Source organism: Megalopta genalis, chromosome 5 (genome assembly GCF_051020955.1).
Source record: "Megalopta genalis isolate 19385.01 chromosome 5, iyMegGena1_principal, whole genome shotgun sequence".
Lineage (NCBI taxonomy): Eukaryota > Metazoa > Arthropoda > Insecta > Hymenoptera > Halictidae > Megalopta > Megalopta genalis.
In genome coordinates this window covers 3,088,914-3,111,784 of record NC_135017.1, presented here as the reverse complement: position 1 = coordinate 3,111,784, position 22,871 = coordinate 3,088,914, and the positions used below count along the sequence as shown (strand labels likewise).

Sequence of the window (22,871 nt, the reverse complement as noted above, 5' to 3'; positions counted from 1 at the left end):
CAAATTAAATAAATTCAATAAACTTAAATAAACTCAAATTAAATAAATTCAATAAACTGAAATTTTCTGAAATAGTATCATGCAAATGGAATATCTCATACCTTATACATATGGAACACACACACATCTCATTTGGCTTCGTTCTATAATACGAGGAGTATTGGGTATAATAAAATTATACATCAGGTAGAAGAATAAAGATGTATGAATGCAGATGTTATACATACATATACTTGCTGGGAAATTGTGTACCGAATGAAATGGTCTACGTTTAACGTTTTGGCATCGTTCCATATACATATGTATGAAGATTGGATACTACTTCCGAGGAGAATTAATATTTCAATGGTCAGGGCGGAATTGGGATTGTGTTCAAAGTATTGTTTCTTTTCTGTACGTCTGTGATATTAGGTATTAGGATCATACATCAGTTGTACTAAATTAACACTACTTCTACCGAGCAGTAATAGTGATTGGTATGCATTGAGTTATAAAAGTGAAAAGATTAGAATACATTTAGATTTTGTAAAGTCTTAATTATAAAACTTGCTCCAATAATATAATTTATTCAATTACTTTCCAAGACTCTGAAGTTAGCAGTATCGTAAAATTAATTTTAATAATAAATAATTCATTTCGACCGTGGTAAAATTAGTGTTAATAGACGTGCTGAAAGACAGCGCACCAAATGAAATAAACTACAACGTCTCAGCATTTTTTTTGTCTTCTTTCACAAATGAATTGACATACTAATTGCAAGAGACAGTGCATTTAATATTCCACACATGCAACTAGAACTCTTCGGATTATCCAGTTCCTCGATTATTTGCAGGGAAAATATTTTTGTTTGTATAAACGAAGACTGACGAACATAATTATATTTTTTTTATAAAGATTCTCTCATGTGTTACGTTCACAAAAATTTTTGGAGTTGCTCATAAATAGACTCTGAATTTTATCCATTTTTGATAATAGCTAATAAGTCAAATACAAAACTGCAAGGAGATTAGTAGAATTGATGGATATTGTTACATTATTTATGATTCTTGACATTTACACAGTCAATTTTTCATATATGTGAGAAATCATAGTTCACTCGTAACGCTTCAGGTGTATGCATATATGAATCACTAAAATGTTAGCTAAGCGAACAAATATTGACTTAAATACATCTTTCCATTTCTTGACAACTGATTATCTTCATATACTTAATCCTCTGAAGACGAATGCAGGGTCATTTTGACCTATAATAAAGTTTGAAACTGGTATCTTATCGATATATATATATAATACGAGGGGTTAAATGAAATTGTCAAAATATTTTCGTATTTTCACTTTGTAATGATCTCTTTGTATTGAAAACTATTTTTAAAACTACCGACAATATATCAGAGTTTCGAATTACCATTCAATCTTTTTTTAAGAATATTGTTCACGAGCTGATTCCTCAATATTTAATAAAAATATATTTTTCCCTATTTAAATGAAGGTTGAAAAATCCTCCTGTATTTATCGAATCTTTCAAAATATCTGCGATTAAACAAAAATTCTTCATGTTACTGTAAAATTATTTAAAGCATTCGGGAATATTCGAACTTCTTTTTATAGCTAATTCCTTAATTTTTGCGAACAAAATATTTTGTTCCTATTAAAATGGACGTTGGAGAATATTATTGCATTTTCTTTATAATAATCTGATCGTTTTTGTGATAATTTTATCTTATTTATGACAATAATCTAAAGACAAAGTCTTTCTGTTAAAAGAGAATTCCTTAATTAAACTGTGACATTTTTTGGTCAGATTTCTTGCAAAGAGACAATCGTCGGTCTTTGAATGAAATGATATCACGAGAACGTCGTCGGACGGTGGATTAGCCGGCAACACGTGTTGAATATGTTTTCGTGAACGCACTCTATCATCATGTGTAACTTTCACGTTTCCGTGAATATTTTACTTGGTAAATGGACAAAAACTGTTTAGTATGTTGTTGACGTCTTCCTTAAGCACGGTCAGGACAACTTCCAATTCATTACCGGTTTTCTAACTTCTGTCTTATTTTGTTTTATCGTTGTCTTTGCGACAGTATTTTCTCTCGTAACTGTAATTTCCGGCAATCAATACCATTATACAACCTTTCCGGGATATTTCTAATGAAGCTGTATTATAAAATAATTAAATTAACTTTCATCTCCTCTTTTGATAGAAATAATAAATTTTTCTTAATTATAATATTTTCTGAAATCAGTATATTTGTGGAAGTGAAAATAATATGGTAAATGTGAAATCTGTGTACTGGAAAAAATTAATATTATTGTAAATTTAAAATTTGTACATTGGGAAAAATTTATAATATATTGCAAATTTAAAAACTATATATTGGAAAAAATTAACATCGTAGTGTGAATGCAAAATTTTGCAGACTTGAAAAGATTAATATTATATTGTAAATTTAAAAACTAACATCGTTCTGTAAATGTAAAATTTTACAGACTTGATAAAATTAATATTATATCATAAATGTAAAATCTGTGTATTTGACGAAATTAATATTACATTGTAAATGCAAAATCTATTTATTAGAGGAAATTAATATTATATTGTAAATGTAACATCTGTATATTTGAAAAAGTTAATATTACATTCTAAATGTAAAATCTGAATATTTCAAAATGTCGATATTCCATTGTAAATGTAAATTCTAAAAAATTAAGATTGCATTGTAAATATATAAAATCTGTATATTTGATAAAAAAAAATTTTTCTTCCTTTCAATTCTCAACATATTACGAAATTTGAAAGTAGCATGAAATTTAAAAAGTGGAATGTTTGCAACCAGTTCTTTTGGTTTAGTTTACAGGATCTTCGATTAATTGCGAATTTTGGTGGATCATGGTTCAACTTTCTAGTTGTTTCAGATAAATCATCATTGCATAAGAATTGATTTGATCAAGATTCGATCGTTATTATAATTGGTGTCCGTCCAAGCCAGACACTCGTCTCAGGCCTAAGGTCTAATTTATGACAAAATGACCATCCTTGACACAAGAAAACCAACTCCGAGTAGTCCTTACATTAGTCACGTTCTCCCCTAGTATGGCACAAATAATTTCCGTGGTCTCTGCTGTTTTATTTCCACTATTAGACTCGAACACAAGAACGCGTTTATTTGTTTGTTTCATGTCATCATTCCATTGTTTATTATTTATCATAACTGGACTGCAAATTTTTATGCAAAACAAAAACTGTGTTTTTTAATTGCAAGATCTTGTTATTTTGCTATGTGATGTATTCATTTTTGTTAAAAATGCATAAAATCCGCAGTCTAACACTTCTGCATCAACACTGGGATTACTGTGCCCTGAACGCGATTAATGCTCATTTTTTTATGACAATGGCAAGATTTATTTAAACTTCGTACGATTTCTTTATTACAAGAGAATCTTGGATAAAGAAGTTTATTGAAAAATTGTTCTTACTAACATTTTTATGGTATCAGGAACTATAATATAAACAAAGTCAAAAACCACTAATTTTTACTGTAGAAGAAAACATGATTGTTTATTAAGCATCGTGATGAAAATTTTATGAAACTCAGTATAAAAGTGTGATTTCGAACAAATTTAAAAAGATGTGAGTTGAAAATTAGGTCGAAATCGGTTAACCCCATGTCGAGCTGCAGACGTTGAAAGATTTAAGAAACTGCAAATTTCTTACAGTTTTTGGTCAAAATCGTGATAAAACTGCGATTTTTGCGATCTTTAATTTGTTGTAACTCGTAACAACGTGAACCGATTTCGATAAAAATTTCAACATGCATATAAGTTACCGATATCTACGAAAGGCATTTTTTAAATTTTCGTTATGAGCTCAGATAAAAAAGTTAAAAAACAAGAGATTTTTATTTTTTTTTTGTCATTCTAAGTAGTAACAAAATTTAAAAAAAAAAGCATTTCATTCATCGTCTAGTAGATTAGTCCCTCTATCATCTAAAAAAATTCAAGTCGTTTAGTTTAGTTTTAAAATAATTATTGCGTTTTAAAAGGTGTACGAGCACTTTTGTGTACCACTGTTTATATTGATCAAATATCTACAGCTTATAACCTGTACTGCGAGAGATATGATAGTATTTCTTGGTCAAACAATTGCAGCTCGCAACTTCTACTGTGAAAGATACAATAACATTTGTTGATCAAATAATTACAGCTTATAACTTGTATTGCGAAGAAAATATGTAATAGTATTTCTTGATCAAACAATTACAGTTCGCAGCTTCTACTCTGAAAGAGATGTCAGTATTCGTTCATGAAATAATTACAGCTTATTAATAATAATCTAATATAATTATATTATATTCGATTATTATTAATAAGCTATTATTAATAAGCTATATTATTATATTTCGAAATTGTACCATGGACAGTTGTACGAGTCTCGCATGTTTAGAGATTAGCGTGAACTTCAACGAAGATGCAGAAGGAACGTGGAAAGTGAAACGTGTTATGCACTTATGCGAAAATTGACAAGGTGAAATAGCAAACGATGAATAATATTAGAGGAATTTGAGAATATTCTTACGGTTTCCTTAATTTTTTTGAAATTGTTAAAAGAAAAAGTGCATTTTTATTTAATTCTGTTATAATTTATAACGAAAATATTTATTTTGCATAAAGACAATCTACAATTAGTTATCGTTAGACGACAAATTTTATATATTCACAATAAAAATTAGAAGGTGCAGGTTAAAACAGTAAAATGATTAAAGGAATTTGGGAACATCGACATGTTAAATTCATTAAAACAAAGCGACACAATTTTGTTGAACATCTGTTCCTTACAATTAACGAAGAAATATTTTTATTCTTCACAAAGGCCAGCTGATTCGTGATAATCTACAATTTTATACAGATTTTCTGCATTCGTAAGAAGTATTTAATAAGTGCAATTCGAAACAGTAGAATATTTAAAAGTACCTAAGAGAATATCAACCTATTATTTCCAGCAGATTAAAATTACTAAAAATTTGGCTCGTATGTCTAGTAACTCGTGTACAGAATTTTTCTTTCACACAGACAATCGTCAATCTTTTTGTGATCTTTTGTCAGGGTCATGAGGTTTCTTCGTTTCGTAAATGATGTTATCTAAGAGACTGCATTTTTGTGAAGTGCAGCGAGCGGCATTAAAGGGGCACAAAGTGTGTCGCGACGTCGTCAGAAAAAAAGATTAATTGGTGCAGGCTTAAACAAAGGTCCAGGCACACATCTGCACTTTTTTACGGCGGTGCTTTCACTTGTTGCGCATACAAATTACATCGTTTATTTATTGAAATGGAAGATGCATTAACAAAGAATTTATAAACAGTGCAGTACACAACAATCGAATAATAATATTGTGTTTACTGAATAAGCCGTCCGATTAGATTAATTAATAAAATCTAGAGTTTATGTTAACAGTGAAGTGCTCGTTCAAATTACGGAACCATATGTCAAGCCGATATTAATAATTTCGCAATCACAAAATAGAAGACGCGCGATATAAATCGTATTAATTAATATTCGCATTTTAACACGCATTCATTAATTCGATTGGTTCGAGTGTACAACGCGAATCGATCTTAGATCTAGCGACATTATTCATCATTCTCGGATCATCCGAATATCAGCATAAATAACATTTACTTTACTTTCCTTCAAACAAGAAATATTTTTCAACATCTAAATAAAGGATGGAAAATACTGTCGTATTTTCAAGATGATTGTTTTATGTTTCATGAAACAAATTCTTAAATGATTAAAGTTGTTAATACTAAGTTTCAATTTTGACAATAAACAAATTTCTTAGTAATTAGCTATTCGGTGGTTCAAAAATATTATTGTCTGTTTAAATGAGGATTAAGCAATATTCTTATATTTTTCTATAATGATCATTCTATGTGTTGAATCAATAAATAAATGATGAAAATTTCTGTTATTATTCAAGATTTGATAAATAAATATTTTAGTGTCTACCCTGTTTATTTTCGAAAATTAAGAAACATTTCTGTGTATTTTTATATAAATCCCTTCGTCTACTTTGTTCAAAAAGGTAATATAAATGTAACATAGTGTAACGTAGGGTAGTGTAACGTAATACAATATAATGCAGTAGTAATGTGATAGTATATAATACAACATTGTATTATATAATGTTTTTATTTATAAATTGTCATTATACATATATAAATTTGGACTTGGTTTACAACCTAATAAACACGAATCTATTATACTATATATATATATATATATTGCATTATATTGTATTTATTATTGAATTACATCCCACTATATTACAACATTATATAATAATATCATAAATGCTATAAATTTTATAAATTTTGTAAATATTATAGATATTATAAATATTATAAATATTACAAAAATTACAAGTATTATAAATACTATAAATATTATAAACATTATAAACATTATAAATATTACAAATATTATAAATATTATAAATATTACAAAAATTACAAGTATTATAAATACTATAAATATCATAAACATTATAAATATTACAAATATTATAAATATTACAAAAATTACAAGTATTATAAATACTATAAATATCATAAACATTATAAATATTACAAATATTATAAATATTATAAATATTACAAATACTATAAATATTATAAATATTATAAATATCATAAATTTTATATAATATTATGATACAAATTTATAATGTTATATATATGATACGAATAACAGCGTATCAAATTTTCGCTACAGTCTGTGGCGCAGTAAGAATCATAAAAGGGCAGAAAGTGTGCCGCCCGAAAAAGTTTGATCGGCACCAAGAATAGCATGAACGATAAGAATAACGATGTCACCGGTGTTCGCATTGTTGAAAGAAGAAAGCTGTTAGCGGACGTCGCGAGATTACTTGAAATTGTTCCGCGTATGCTCCCTGCTCCTCGTTGTAAATGCAAAGAGGCCGTACCTCGCCCGTGTGTTGGTGAATGAAACTGGTTAACATGCAAGTGAGAATCGCTGTTTCGGAGTTTCTCGTTTATTGTCTCCAAATACACGTGGTGTCCGGCAGTGTGTAAAGCAATCTCGAATTAGAGATGTTCTCGTTACGAGAGCACACTTTGGCACACGTGCTAAGTGGCCCAAACGCGATACTCTTAATCTGTATTCTCATTAGACCACCGTAAATAAGGCGTTCGGAGCTCGATTAGGGCTTTTAGGAGGCCTAAGTGCTCGAGGAAATCGTCTCATCCAATATAGATCCGAAAATTTTGGTTATTATCACCGGCTCACTTTCATTTGGAACTTTCTTTATGTTACAGGCTATCTTTGCGAATTAATTACAGGTAAAAAAAATAAACGATGTAATTAGGATTTTTATATCTGTTTATTTAATTACACAAAAAATATATTCGAAGATTTTTTTAATTATTACCTGCCCACTTTTATTTGAAAAATTCTTTATATTACTCTTTATATTAAATTAATTATGAAATCATTGTCAATCACAATCAAGATTCTTTTAAAACGTTTTAAACAACACCAGGTTTTTACTTTATTTTACCTGAAAGTTATTAATTGACTTGTCATAGTTTTCATTATACTTATCATACTTATCGTAGTTTTAAATTATTATTCTTCTATTACTAGAATTTATTGATAAAAATGAGTAAAGAAAGTATGACAATATGTACAGTTTCCAAAAACTGTATTGAATAACGAATAAGTTTAAAATGGGGTAATATTGTTATTAATAACATGAATAAATATTATCAATATCAACAATATTTTCAATCTCAATACTATCATTTTTAATGTTACCAATATTATCAATATTAATAGTACTAATATTAAGAATATTAATGTTATCAATATTATCAATATTAATAGTACTAATATTAAGAATATTAATGTTATCAATATTATCAATATTAATAGTACTAATATTAAGAATATTAATAATACCAAAAAAAAAAAATATTACGAACACTAATATTACTGATACTAATATTATCAACATTATGAATATTGATATTATTAATATTACTGATATTTATTGATGTAAATATTAACAATATTATTGATATTAATATTTAGAATATTATTGATATTGTTATTAAAAGACGAATTTAATGTTCTTGCAGCACGTTTCAAAGCCAGTGTGCGGTAACATGTTAAAAATAGTATATTAACTGTTACTTAATTCATTGTTACGTCATTAGTGAAATAGAAAACTTCAATAAGAGGACACAACTTGTAATCTTGCGTCACAGTTCTGGAACGTGACGTTTGCCAAATATTTTATAGCCCCCGAGTTATAACTCAACCACCACCTCTAACGTGACACGAGGATTAGTATTACTATTCCGATGCTAATCTCACGATTCAGGTAAAATCGTTACGTAACTTTCAAAATTTCTCCTCGAGTGTGAAATACGTAAGCATCGAGCTATTTGGGTAGCAGGATCCTCGTTTACGGTCACATGTAATATGCATAAATATCCAATATGCATACGTGTATGCAAATAATGCGAACTGAATATATGGGGAAATATATGGGAAAATAAACTAAATATATGCAAACAAAACTTGCTCCGATTACGAAATAATTTAATACAGTGAATAGAGATATGCAATATATCCTACATGATTGAGAAATAACTGTTACGATTATTATACTTATTAAAATATAAGTTAAAATGATTAATTTATTACAGGTATAAATATGTATGTAATAGTATCCAATAGCTAAAACGGTGTGATTTTGATTCCTAATAAAATTCCTAAATATACATATAAAAATCTTATATTTGCAACCACGAGCTTTACTGCAATATTTATAATGTATAATTTATAATTTACAATATATACAAAATGCATTTTTTCTGACTCACTTAAATCACTAAGATGATCTAAATTCAGTTAATTATTAAATCCATTTTAGAAATTTGAAAAAATTATTTCACAGTATGTTAATTGTTATATAATATTACTTCAGAAGAACATTATGGATTGTGAACATTTGCAATCTTAATTATATTGGATCATGAGAAGGGTATAAATATAATGATAAATTAATTGAAAACACTTTCCATTATTATTATTTTTTACTTATTATACCGACAATTATTCTTTATTTATTACATCCTATCGTTTCAGAAATTCTTTTTAATTAAGAGACTCTTAAAGATTAATGTAATAATTAATTGTTTAATTATTCTCACAGCCGTTTAGTAATTTTAATGCACATACGTGGTTTATAATTGCAAGCAAGAAACAGAAACAACATTTATATTTATATTTATATTTATATTTATATTTATATTTATATTTATATTTATATTTATATTTATATTTATATTTATATTTATATTTATATTTATATTTATATTTATATTTATATTTATATTTATATTTATATTTATATTTATATTTATATTTATATTTATATTTATATTTATATTTATATTTATATTTATATTTATATTTATATTTATATTTATATTTATATTTATATTTATATTTATATTTATATTTATATTTATATTTATATTTATATTTATATTTATATTTATATTTATATTTATATTTATATTTATATTTATATTTATATTTATATTTATATTTATATTTATATTTATATTTATATTTATATTTATATTTATATTTATATTTATATTTATATTTATATTTATATTTATATTTATATTTATATTTATATTTATATTTATATTTATATTTATATTTATATTTATATTTATATTTATATTTATATTTATATTTATATTTATATTTATCATACATATTTGTAGTTATACTTATTTATTCTTGGAAAAAATTGTGCACATCTACGTGATCGGGAGAAAGTCCCCCAAAAATAAATTAAAGAAACGGATAAAGGATCTTACGAAGGTCTATTACATGGTTCGTAATAACAGGCGTGCATTACATCGCCATTAAATGCTTTCTTTCCGGTTTTCATGAAACCGTATACTTGTGACCATAAGTCATTGGATAACAATGCATAACTCACTGTAAAATAAAGTTCATAAATACACTGGAGTAAGAAATATAAAATATGAAGCCTTTATTTATTATTAAATTAGCAGGTGTTAATAATACTATTACTAAAAAGATCAGAAGACAGCTTTTAAGATTTTAATTTAACACAATTTTTATCAGAATTTTTATTATTCTTAATAATATTTTTACCAAAGCGGTGGGAGGACAATTTTTCAAATTTTAATTCAACAATATTTGTGCCAGAGGGTTCGAAAAACGGCTTTTACAATTTTAATTTAATACCAGTTTTTACTAACGAGATCAAAAAAGGCACGTTTCACAATTTTTATTTAACGCAATTTTTATCGTAAAGGTCAAAAGACACCTTTTACAAGTTTAATTTAACATTATTCGTATCGAAGGAGTTAAAAGACAATCTTATAAAATTTTAATGTAACAAATGTTTTCACCAAATGGATCAAAAAACATGTTTAAAATCTCAAATTAAATTTCTTTTCTATGTTTAATTCTTTTCCCTTAATTAACAGTCCAAGATTTTCTACAGTGTTAAAACATATTATATAAAATTAATTTAGAAAAAATAGCGTTGATACATTGTTCCACTTAAAAATGCAAATTAGTTTCTTCAAATTATAACGTAGCATAACTCTGGTTTTGGAACACGATTTCTCAAGGTTATTGCATCTGCAACAGTAAACATATTATGGAAACATAAGAACAATTTAATAACATTGTTACACTATTTTTAACTTGTCAGAATTATTAAAAGGAACAATTTATTTGTATCTAATTTCTGTTTCTCGCAATTGCCTCGGAAAATTTTCATTTTGCATAAAGATTCGTAGTCTACTTCTTGAACATTATCGACTTCAGGCACAACGATTTCGCTGGAAATCGATTAATATCCAGATAATTGCACGAAAATGAGAAGCGACGAAAGTGCCGTGCCGTCCTTAATCCTGGACAATTGTTGCACTGCATGGATTATTATTATTAAGGATTGAAAAAAAGAGAGAAAACGCGATGCGAAGGTAATATCTTGATCATAAGCCAGTCGAGAAAAGTTGATCATTCCACACGTTTGTTGCAAAACTGCTACTGCTGGAACATGAATATCCGTATTTTAAATTATTGTTCTTATTATACATGGTGCGTCAGAAGTTGTGGTACAATTGGTGTGATGATAATTCTAAATGTAAAAATAAGTTCAAAGTTTTTCGTTTATGGCTTAGTTTTCGAACAAAATAGAAATATTTATGGAAAATGAAAGTTTACTGATTCAATTGCAAGATACAGAAGTTAGACAAAAATGTATTTTCCCCTTTAATAATTTTAATAAATTAAAGAGAATGTGCACTTAATATCGTTCAATTTCTTGAACGTTTTTATTGTTTGGTATTTCACATAGTCGATTTTATCATAAAAGCACAAAATTCGCAATTTGCACGTATACTGAGAAGTAGAATTGGTCGATTATGATCAGACGCGTCAATTTATTTTCTTCGAAAATGAGGCCTTACATGAAAAAATGTCTTTTTTTCTTTTCCATTTATTTTAATGTGAAGATTTACCAATCGACCGGTTCTACCAAGAGTTTTAGGACGCACTGTATATACAAAATTTGCGCCAATATTTCGTACATATTTTGAAATATTAAATTGCACTACTTTCATTATTTTGATAATTAGGTATATTCGTTACTGGTCAATAACGATTAACTGTGTATATTTTTTTAATTTTATTTAAGAAATTTATTTTAAAAAAGACAATAAAGTTTATTTAAATTTTATATAGATGCTATTCTGTCAATTAATATAATTATCCAAGAGATTTATTTAAGAATCGTTTGAATTCACACGTTTAATTTAAATGTATAGCTCAATATATATTATATATTAGATAGCTTATGATTAGTATTATTAAAAAGTTACGTGCAACCGTTTGCACAAATTAGCATGCACGAATATTTGTTTGTTAAATAATTAATTATTTGAACGGTGTACCTCTTAAAATTTGACAAAAATGAATTTAAAAAATTATTGACATTATTGAAAAAAATAGCATGCATGAATATGAACATTTAAACACATCAAGAATTCATTTGTTAAATAGTTAATTATTTAACACGAGTATTTATTAAACCATCTATTATTTAATAAATTAATATAAAATAGTCTATTTGATAAACAATATGAATCTGCTTTAATTACATTCTCTACTTTCTTGTGTTATACACAAAAAGTAAATATTTCTCTTTTTCAAAATTTATTTATTTATTTATTTCAATATTTTAACGGGACGATTCCTTTGTGTGAAATTGTTGAAAAACTCCGTCGCCAAAAGCGTTTAAAATCACTATGTTATCAGTCAATATTTTCCATCATGCTTGTTTGGATACGTAACATCTGCCTGTATGTACACATATTCTCAAATATTCAAGACCTGCTCATTGCTCAAGCTTCCGATATTATCTGCCACCCCCGCTGTAGGTTTCAAGGTGACATTGAACGTCGAAACTGGTTCAACAAGTTTGTTTATCTCTTAATGTCTCGTGGACACGGAAAAAAGTAATTTAAATACGCTTTATATGACGTAAAGAGGTCAACATTTAGACGAAGCTATTGTAATGATAATATTTAAGTTTTGGATTTTTATGCAATACTTTTATTGTATTGCAATATATATTGTAAATATATATTGTAAAAAATATTGTAAAAAAGTATTGCAATACTTTGCAATACTTTTTTTATGCAAGATATGAAATTTTTGCTTTGCTTTTAGTACAAAAAATATTTTAATTAGTTAACAAAATTTCGTTTTCCCCTGATTTTTGTATATAATTTTTGTAAAATGATTTTTATATAATAATTTTCATAATAATTTAAAATCTAACGATATTAAATTCACTACTTCTCTGTAAGTTGTGAAAATAGTTCCCAAAATTAGGGGTTAAGAAGTTCTTAAGTGGGTATGTCAGAAAGAGAAGTACATAATTAAAAAGACAAATACATAGAAACAAAAGTATCTAAGAAAAAATTGATCTTTAAATTATGAAAATATAACTAGTTTTTTCAATTAGGCATTTTTTTCTGACATACCTACTTAAGAACTTTGCAACCCCTAATTTTGGGAGAAATTGCAGAGAACTAGTAAATTCAATATCATTGGATTTTAAATTATTATGAAAATTATTATACAAAAATTATTTTACAAAAATCCAATTACAAAGAATCCTAGAATAATTTAACATGAAAAACAATTTGCTTTAATAAATAATAAACTTCAATAATAGATCAGTCATTTCTGAGTCGTTCCTCCAACTATTAGCATGAACATGCCACGAACTAAAATAGAAATGACTGGAAAATTGAGCTTTTCACTGTACGATACTAATCATGCTAGTAAACAAATCAAACAAAAATTAAGTAGAAGAGAGTCGTTTACGTGGTTGTCAAACATTTTACTTTATCGTAATATTTGAACATTAGTTATCCCTTCATCGGATAGAAACTACAGTTTATATCAGTCAATCCAATCAAGATTCCACGTATCTTGATGCAAACCTGATTCTGTATAATCAGCAAAAGCGTTAGGGAAGAGCATCCCACATTCTTCGATTACCTCGAAATCTCTCAAATAATCTTGCATATTAATTAAAGTGGGCGATGTATATCATAAATCGCTTCTACTTTCCCTTGTCGAAGGACAAGGATTAGAAAAATTGCGCAATCGTTGCCGTAAACTTAGGTTACCAAGAATCAATCATGAAATTTTGATTTACTTTCACGTTTTATGATAGAAACACAGCATATTATACAAATATAGTTGAACGTCGATTATCAGACCAACTCTATTATCACTGTTATCATAATCATCAGAAAGTTAACCAACAAGCTTCGCATGGGAAAAATATTTATAATGAACAATGTTGCAAATTGATCGCTTTAGACTAAAATATTTATTCTTTTAAATGGACCACTTTAGATTCAAATATTTATAAGGAATAATGTTGTAAAGGATCACTTTAGATTGAAATATTTACAATGAATAATTTTTCAAAGGATCATTTTAGATTTAAATATTTGCAATAAATAATGCAGTAAATTGATCTCTTCAGATTGAAATATTTACAATGAATGATGTTACAAATAGATCATTTCAAATTGAAATATTTAAAATGCATAATGTTGCAAATGGGTTAAAAAAAGAATAAATGGAATTTAAAAAAAGAAAATATTTACAATGAATAATATTGCAAAAGATCATTTTAGATTGAAATATTTACAATGAATAATGTTGCAATTGGATTACTTTACATTGAAATATTTACAATGCATAATATTGCAAAGAGTCACTTCAAATTGAAATATTTAAAATGCATAATGTTGCAAATGAATTACATTAGATTCAAATATTTATAATGAATAATGTTGCAAAGAATCATTTTAGACTGAAATATTAGCAATGCATAATGTTCCAAATGGATCACTTCAGATTGAAATATTTTCAACGTATGAAGTCGCAAATAAATCGTTTTAAATTGAAACATTTTCGGTGAATAATGTTGCAAATGAGTCGGTTTTGATTCAAATATTTGCAATAAATGATATTCAAATGGATCACTTCAGATTTGAATATTTGCAATGAATAATGTTGCAAATGGATCGCATTAAATTAAGATATTTTCAATGAATAGTGAATAAAATTACAAATTGAAATATTTTATATATATTACGTTAAATTGAAATATTTTCAATGGATACCCTTGCAAATGGGTCGGGTTTACAATGAATAATATTGCATATGGGTGGCTTGAAATTTCATGAAAATTAACTTTAGGTTGCTATTAAACTGCTGCTTTTCGTGAAAAATAAAAATGTTCTTAACGAATTGTAAGAAACGAAAGTTAAAGAAAAATATGGTTTTTGTTCTAAGAATTTTAATAAATTAAGAAAAATGTAAGAACATTCTTAAATTTTTCTAATGTCTTCACTCTTTCATCCAGTCAATTTTGACATAAATGCATAAAATTCGCAATTTGTTTATTATACAAATATTCTGTTTTGTTATATTCCTTTTCCATTCGTCATTCAGATTAACCGTCTTTAAGTGAGGTTTGTGCAACTGTGCATCGTTTAATTATGAATCATTTTCATCAAGAAACGCGATTGAAGAAAGAAACGGCAGAAATTGTAATAGCCTCATTGATTTGTGCGAAAATATTCAATATATCAATTTATTACATCTGCATTAGTCTGTTTCTTGCAATTGCTCTAGAAAATTTCAATGTTGCACATTTGCAATCCAACGACGTGTACTAATTAACAAGTGATTTGAATACTCTCTCCATTCGTTCTCAATTCCAATAAATGGCGTGCAGATAGTAATAGGATCGATACTAATATTATTGATAATATTCAGTCGAGATTCGATATCAAAGTACTTAATACGGTAGATGTTCCAGTTTCCGTGCCTGTCCCAATTTCCGTGCCCCCAGATTAAAAACGTATAGTAAAAGAAAAGTTTTATATATAAATTGATTATTTATATCTTCTTTATGTTATTTACCTATCAACATCTAAGATTCACGGGGAGGTATCGTAAGAAAAATAAACAAATAACAACACTCGTAAACAAAGTCGCGGATTGCATTTTTGCTAAGGAAAAAGTTACTCGACCCCAGAAACCCCTCATTTTCCACTTTTGAGTAACTTAGGACATCCTGTATACTAACCATAAATTACATAAATTTTTATTGCCTCTTTGTAACACATTCTTGCGGTAGTTTTTAAGTAATTAATAGAACAATCTTCTTGATCAATACTAGATACAGGATGTCCCAAGTGTAGTGACTACTACATTTGTTAAGAACAGAATATTTCTACGCGACTGCGTTTCAATGCAACAAGAAGATGGCGCGCTCTTTTTAAATTTCACGAAAAATTTGGAAGGAATTTCTTCCTCTATCATTCTCGATGCTTTCTTTCCCATTCCAGATGCTCTTGGGAAGCCGTAAAAGAAATCATCCGATGACATAAGCCGGTATTTCCATTTCGTTGCCTCCGCATCAAAAACTTTCTCGCAGATGCTTTTTATGGCTCGGAGAGAATCGATTGGGAATAACGAGAATCGTCCAATTACAATTCATTCAAGGACAAACAGCTATAATGACTTGATCCGGTGCCGGCATCGCAATTGCTCGGCATGAGATCGCTGCCAAATCTTCAGTTTCTCTCATCGGAAAATTAATAATTGACAAATATCCCGTGGAGAGAGAGAGAGAGAGAGAGAGAGAGCAATCTTTGAGAAAGTAAAACTATTTTGGAGACTGAGCAACAAAATACAGTATCCCATGTAATAAACAATTCGATAAACTTTCTTTAAAATATGAAAAACTGGTCTTTTCGTCTTTAGTTTGATTTTTGTAATGACAAAAAGTGGATGTAAGAAAGTTGTAGAAGAAGAATATAAGAAAATAGTAAAATCACAAAAGAAGAATATAAGAAAATAGTAAAATCACAAAAGAAGAATATAAGAAAATAGTAAAATCACAAAAGAAGAATATAAGAAAATAGTAAAATCACAAAAGAAGAATATAAGAAAATAGTAAAATCACAAAAGAAGAATATAAGAAAATAGTAAAATCACAAAAGAAGAATGTAAGAAAATAGTAAAATCACAAAAGAAGAATATAAGAAAATAGTAAAATCACAAAAAAAGTCTATATGAAAATAAGAAAATCACAACAGAAGAATGTAAGAAAATAAGAAAATCACAATAGAAGAATATAAAAAGATAAGAATATAAGAAAAGAAGAGTATAAGAGAAAATAAGAAAACAAGGAAATCACAACAGACGAATATAAGAAAATAAGAAAATCACGATAGAAGAATATAAAAATATAAGGAAATCACGACACAAAAGAATATAAGAAAATAAGAAAATCACAAAGGAAGTATACAAGAAAATAAGATAACTCACAAAAGAATTCTATACAAAAATAAGAAAATCACAAAAAAAGAACAGAAGAAAGTAAGAGAACTATGGCACTCGTGACGACTACCACGTTGGCCATAAAGGCCGCTACACTGCTCCTCGGCAAGATAGCCATAGTTCCTATACTGATCGCGACGATGGCTTACTTTAATTACGACTTAATGGACCCGGAGAACCAGCCGAAGGTGACGAAGAACTTGATGAAAGAGTACGATTTCATAGTGATCGGGAGTGGATCGGCCGGCAGTGTGGTCGTTAATCGGCTCACGGAGAACCCGGAGTGGAAAGTATTGTTGTTGGAGGCTGGCGGGCACGAGACCGAGATTACCGATGTGCCGATACTGTCGCTGTACTTGCATAAAAGCAAAGTGGACTGGAAGTATAGGGCCCAGCCACAGGACTCGGCGTGCCAGGCTATGGTTGACCATCGTTGCTGCTGGACCAGAGGAAAGGTAAAGGGATTTCACGTTCGAAAGACGGGTTTTCCAATTTGTTTTCAGAGATCCTGACTGTTACAACAGTTGTTTATTTGACCGCAATGTTTTTTGTTGCAAATAATAATTATGAACGACGGAAAAATCATTTTCATTGTCGATAACGATTACACAGCCATGCAAAAGAGAAAAGGTTAAGAACATTTTCGGAGACCGTTCTATTCAAAATTTGAGGTCAAAATAGCATCGCATTCGGTAAATTTTGGACTGAACCTAAAGAAACGTTATTTTTTAGCATACGGTGGAATTTAAGTCGTTAAATTCGATAATGAAGTCAGAGAAGAAGTCGTATTACTAAAAAGTTTCGTAACATTACCTCGAAACAAAATTATAATGTATGAATTATAATGTATTCCGAGGCATTAAATGCGATTCGCAAGTCAAATTCGGAGTTTGTGACTTGTGTGGGTTTTTGTTTGCTGAAGGCGAAGCGATGAAAGCCGGAGTTATGTGAATGTTATAGTCGATTTCAGGAACTTTCACTGAAATTATATATTACATGGGAGGATTTATGTCATCAGATTGCTTAAATAGGGAGGGTTTATGTCATCAGATTACTTAATTTAATGTTGTTTCTAAAGTACAAGTGTTTTTAATATTAATCGACTTTCATTAAGATACAAACTGTAATTTTGATAATGGCTTATTTAAAATTCATGTTTCCAGCTGATACAATGAATTTGGATAAAAATTAAGTATCGTATGATGTAGTAAATAGAAAATTAAAGAGGGTTTATGTCATCAGATTACATTATTTAATGTTGTTTCTGAAGTACAAGTGTTTTTAATAATAATACGTTCCATACCGAGCTGTTTTTACTCGACTCTTCACACTGACCACTTGATATTAAAACTTGATATATTATATGTAATTATTAATTATCATATATATAACAATGAAACAAAACTTATTACGACCCATTCTTGTGGTGGAAATTAATTCTTCAATTCTAAATTTGTTATTAACTATTTTATAATTTTGTAATTAACTATTTTCTTAGTGCATTAAATAAACATGTAAGCATGTACCATCGGTGGTACACGCTTATGGCTCATTAAGATAAAAATTGTAATTTTGATAATAGGTTATTTAAAATTCATCTTTTCAGTTGTTACAACGAATTTGAATAAGAATTACATATCGTATGTTACGGTAAATAGAAAATTAAAGGGAGCTTATGTCACCAGTTTACTTAATTTAATGTTGTTTCTAAAGTACAAGTTCTTTTTAATATCTGCTTGCTGTTAGAAAAATTCAGATTGTAAATGTGATAATGGTTTACTTAAAATTTGCATCAAAAATAGGTATTACTTGGTGTAACAGATGAAAAATTAAGGGACAAAATTAATTAATCAATTTTTAACAAATTTTACAATGTTTTTCTGCTCTCTTGGAGATACAGGTCGTAATTTTATTAATAAAATTAGTTGTTTAAAATTGATGTTTCCAGTTGATGCAAGTAATGGTGATAAAAATTAAGTGTTGCATAATGAGATGCATACAAAATTAAGGGGAGTTTAAGTCATGAGTTTACTGTTAATGAATTTGTTTAAAAAATACAGATCTTCGAAGATACACAAATTCAGAGCATACAATGCCAGGAACTTTATTAAAAAATGATTATTGTACAACGTAGGATTTGTTAAATTAAAGTTTAAACGAAGAATTATGTCATATTGTTGATTTTTAATGGACTTATAATATTATAGACCAATAGGTTCTTTTCTGGAACTGCAATTTTTATTGAAAATTAATGATTGTATAACGAAGACTATGTGAAAGTAATACAAGTTTATATCATCACTTTCATCAATGTGAATCATCAATCGTTCCATCAATATGAACGATTTTGTTCAAAATGAAGTATGATATAACACAATTATGGAAATTTTAAGTCACCATCATATTAGTTTCGAATTTGTTAAAAAATGCAGACCTTTTAGCTTGGAAATTTTTACACAATCTCAGGAAAACACACTGTGCTTATAAACAAAACTGCACTTACGATTTCTTTATTTCAAAAACAAGTGATCGGATTCAATTTATTTGTTTCCTGTTTCAATCCAGAAGATTTGCCTACCATAAAAATATTTGTTCCAAATCATGTGAATTATTCAGTACAGCATTTTCCTATAGTACCATCCTCAGTAATTTAATGCAACTGATAGCAATGTTATTGTTCAAAATAAAATATGATACACTATTTTACACTCAAAATGGCAGGAAAATGGCTAATGTCATCACCAGACTGCAGATCTTTATGCAAAATAAAAATTATCTTCATTATTTGTAAAATGCATGCACTGCATAAACCATTATTTATTTTTTTTAATAACTTTGATAAGTTAACAGTAATACAATAATATTTACAAATTGTTTAAATGCTTTTAGTATTGTGCATTTGACCTACACATTTTTGTCATGAATGCCTAGAATCCGCAGTTTAGTCATCACGTTCTAATTGACTTGAAATTTCCAGTACTAAAGACGTGTATTGTTATTTCTTTCCGAATTCCGGTATAACATTAAATTTTCTGTATAAAGTACAGCTCAAAATTAATAATTATACAGTTACCAGAAGAGTAATCAGTTAAAATTGTAATTATTTGAAACGTTTCTTCAAGGAGTCATTATGTATACTATGATAAACCTAAATTCCATAGTGTTATATTTAATAACAAACTACATATTACATAATAACAAAATACATATTATATTATATAATTTAAAAATATTTTAAACAGACTAAAACATGACATTTCGACTGGAAGATATCAGAAAATCTATTTAACAAGAAATTTACTCAGATACAAAAAGTTTAAGTATTTAATTTAATAATCAACCAATAGACAAAGTTATTTTAGAACAACCAAATAAGACATCATATGATCGAAGTTGCACTTATGTGAATCTTCCAGTCAATAGTTACTGTCCAAAATATGAGATACAACACGATGTACAATTCCAGGTTCTTGGTGGATCGAGTGTGCTGAACACAATGCTCTATATTCGAGGAAATCGACGTGATTTCGACCACTGGGAGAGTTTTGGAAACTATGGCTGGGGCTACGACGACGTTCTGCCCTACTTCAAGAAGTCTGAGGACCAAAGGAATCCCTATTTAGCTCGGAATAATAAATACCATGCCACTGGTAAGACAAGTTCTTTCAAATTCACACCATCTTAAAATTCATATTAATTTTGCATTAATTTAAAAGAAAATATTATATATTTAATATATTACATTATAATTATTTGTTTCGTATAATTATATATTCTAATTATATATTTTTAAATATATACACTAATTCTTAATCATATTAAGACCAGCTTAAAAATTTCCTTGTAACGTAACATATTTTCGTAGACTGAATTCGAATCTTGCAGCTCCAGTACCTAATATTATTTATTTAAACTCATTTCGTCCAAATAAAAATCTAACATTCATTTTTTATTTAAAACCGTAAAATTACAATCATATTTTCTTATAGAAAGACATTTTAATAATCACTTTTCTAAATTTCGTTAACAATGTATAATTGTAAATATTATTTTTGATATTTACATTCAGTTTGCTTTGCATTAAATTTAGCTATGTTTTTTTTTTTAAATTAAATATTAAATTTGTATAAAAATGTGAATAAGAATACATTACAAAGTAGATCAATTTTATAAAATGCTTAATTATTTAATACTATTTTTATTGAATAACATTTTCAATTTTCTGATATGTTCTATCTAAGAATTAAAAGAAGATTCATATGCATTTACTTTGCGAACACGAATCGTGACGTCCATTACGTAGCGTACATTTTTTAAATAGGTCAAGAGCTGCAGACGTTAGTAAACCGATTCAGGATAGAATAAAAAAGATTACGTGAAAATGTAGTTCAATCATCACGCAACATAGATAACATGTATAATTTCACTCTTAGATGATATTGCGTGTCTGAGTAAATAATTGACACAAATAATATATTAGGTCGGCGAATAAGTTCGTAGCATTTTTATATTTTCTTTTATTTTACAACGATCTTTTGCTGTTTGACAAAGTGTATAATATTCATTCGATAGAGCTCTTTCTGCCCTACAAAACTGTGCTAATCGTCTTTTTGAGTAATTTAAGTTTTTATTACTTTTGAGGTTTAGAAATGGAATATCCAGGAGGTAAAAAGCAACGTTTTCGACACCTTCTCTTCTTCGCTTTTCATCGAGGCCAAAAAGCTGCTGAAGCAGCCCGGGACATTTGCAACGTATACGGAGAAGGTGTCATAGGCGAGTCTGCAGCACGGAAATGGTTTGCGAAGTTCAAAAATGGCGATTTTGACGTCGACGACACGCCCCGCAGCGAAAGACCTTCTGAATTCGGATTTAACCCAGGCTCCCAATTTTTCGGCAAATCCTATTGAATGAAGATGATTGAGAATCGTTTTATGATCGCCGTTCATTTTTTTCGACCAATTCACGACTTGTTTGGTGACCGTCCTCCTTCAAAAGTGCTTTGAGACGCTCTTCGTCGAATTCAGAAGGTCTTTCGCTGCGGTGCGTGTCGTCGACGTCAAAATCACCATTTTTGAACTTCGCAAACCATTTCCGTGCTACAGACTCGCCTATGACACCTTCTCCGTATACGTTGCAAATGTCCCGGGCTGCTTCAGCAGCTTTTGGCCTCGATGAAAAGTGAAGAAGAGAAAGTGTCGAAAACGTTGCTTTTTACCTCCTCGATATTCCATTTCTAAGCCTCAAAAGTAATAAAAAATTAAATTACTCAAAAAGACGACTAGCACAGTTTTGTAGAGCGGAAAGAGCTCTATCGAATGAATATTATACACTTTGTCAAACAGCAAAAAGTCGTTGTAAAATAAAAGAAAATATAGAAAACGCTACGAACTTATTCCCCGACCCAATAAAAAGACAAACGAGAACCAATTATTTTCAGAGTAGCAATTACAGTTTATCTTAAGGTCTAACAAGGGAAGGTCCTCAGGGTTGACGCTCACTTTTTGATGAGATTTGCCCGCCTTATCGCGACATGCGAGACAACTCCCACTTCCTGCTGCTCGGGGCAACCCCCACTTCCTACCACGCGGTACTTCGCTGCGTAATCCAGTGCGTCTTTCTGGCCTTTTATTAGCAACTTTAACATTAATTTTCTCAAAACCGGGTATCATTGGATTCAGCTTTACAAGCTCTATCACTGTACCAAAAATCTTATCAAAAAATGAGCGTTAATCCTGGGGACCATCCCTTGTAAATACAGAATAATAGTATGCTTCAATATAATTAGTTTCATTTTACAAAATTAATAATTTTATTTTGTTGCAAAAAATTTAACATAATATGAA

General features: G+C 28.4%; 2 protein-coding genes across 5 annotated transcripts in view; one reads left to right on the top strand and one right to left on the bottom strand.

Moving 5' to 3' along the window:
• Window positions 1-22,871, bottom strand: part of Flo2 (flotillin-2) — a 483,891-nt gene that overhangs the window by 291,033 nt on the left and 169,987 nt on the right. The gene's annotated exons all lie outside the window — the stretch shown is intronic.
• LOC117221872 (glucose dehydrogenase [FAD, quinone]) overlaps window positions 1-22,871 on the top strand; it is a 32,300-nt gene that overhangs the window by 3,022 nt on the left and 6,407 nt on the right. For both annotated transcript variants that reach the window (XM_033473159.2, XM_076521505.1), the window contains exons 2-3: window positions 16,032-17,483; window positions 20,495-20,678. In XM_033473159.2, coding sequence (XP_033329050.1) covers window positions 17,079-17,483; window positions 20,495-20,678 — 589 coding nt within the window. In that variant the 5' untranslated portion in view covers window positions 16,032-17,078. The remainder of the gene's footprint in view (window positions 1-16,031; window positions 17,484-20,494; window positions 20,679-22,871) is intronic.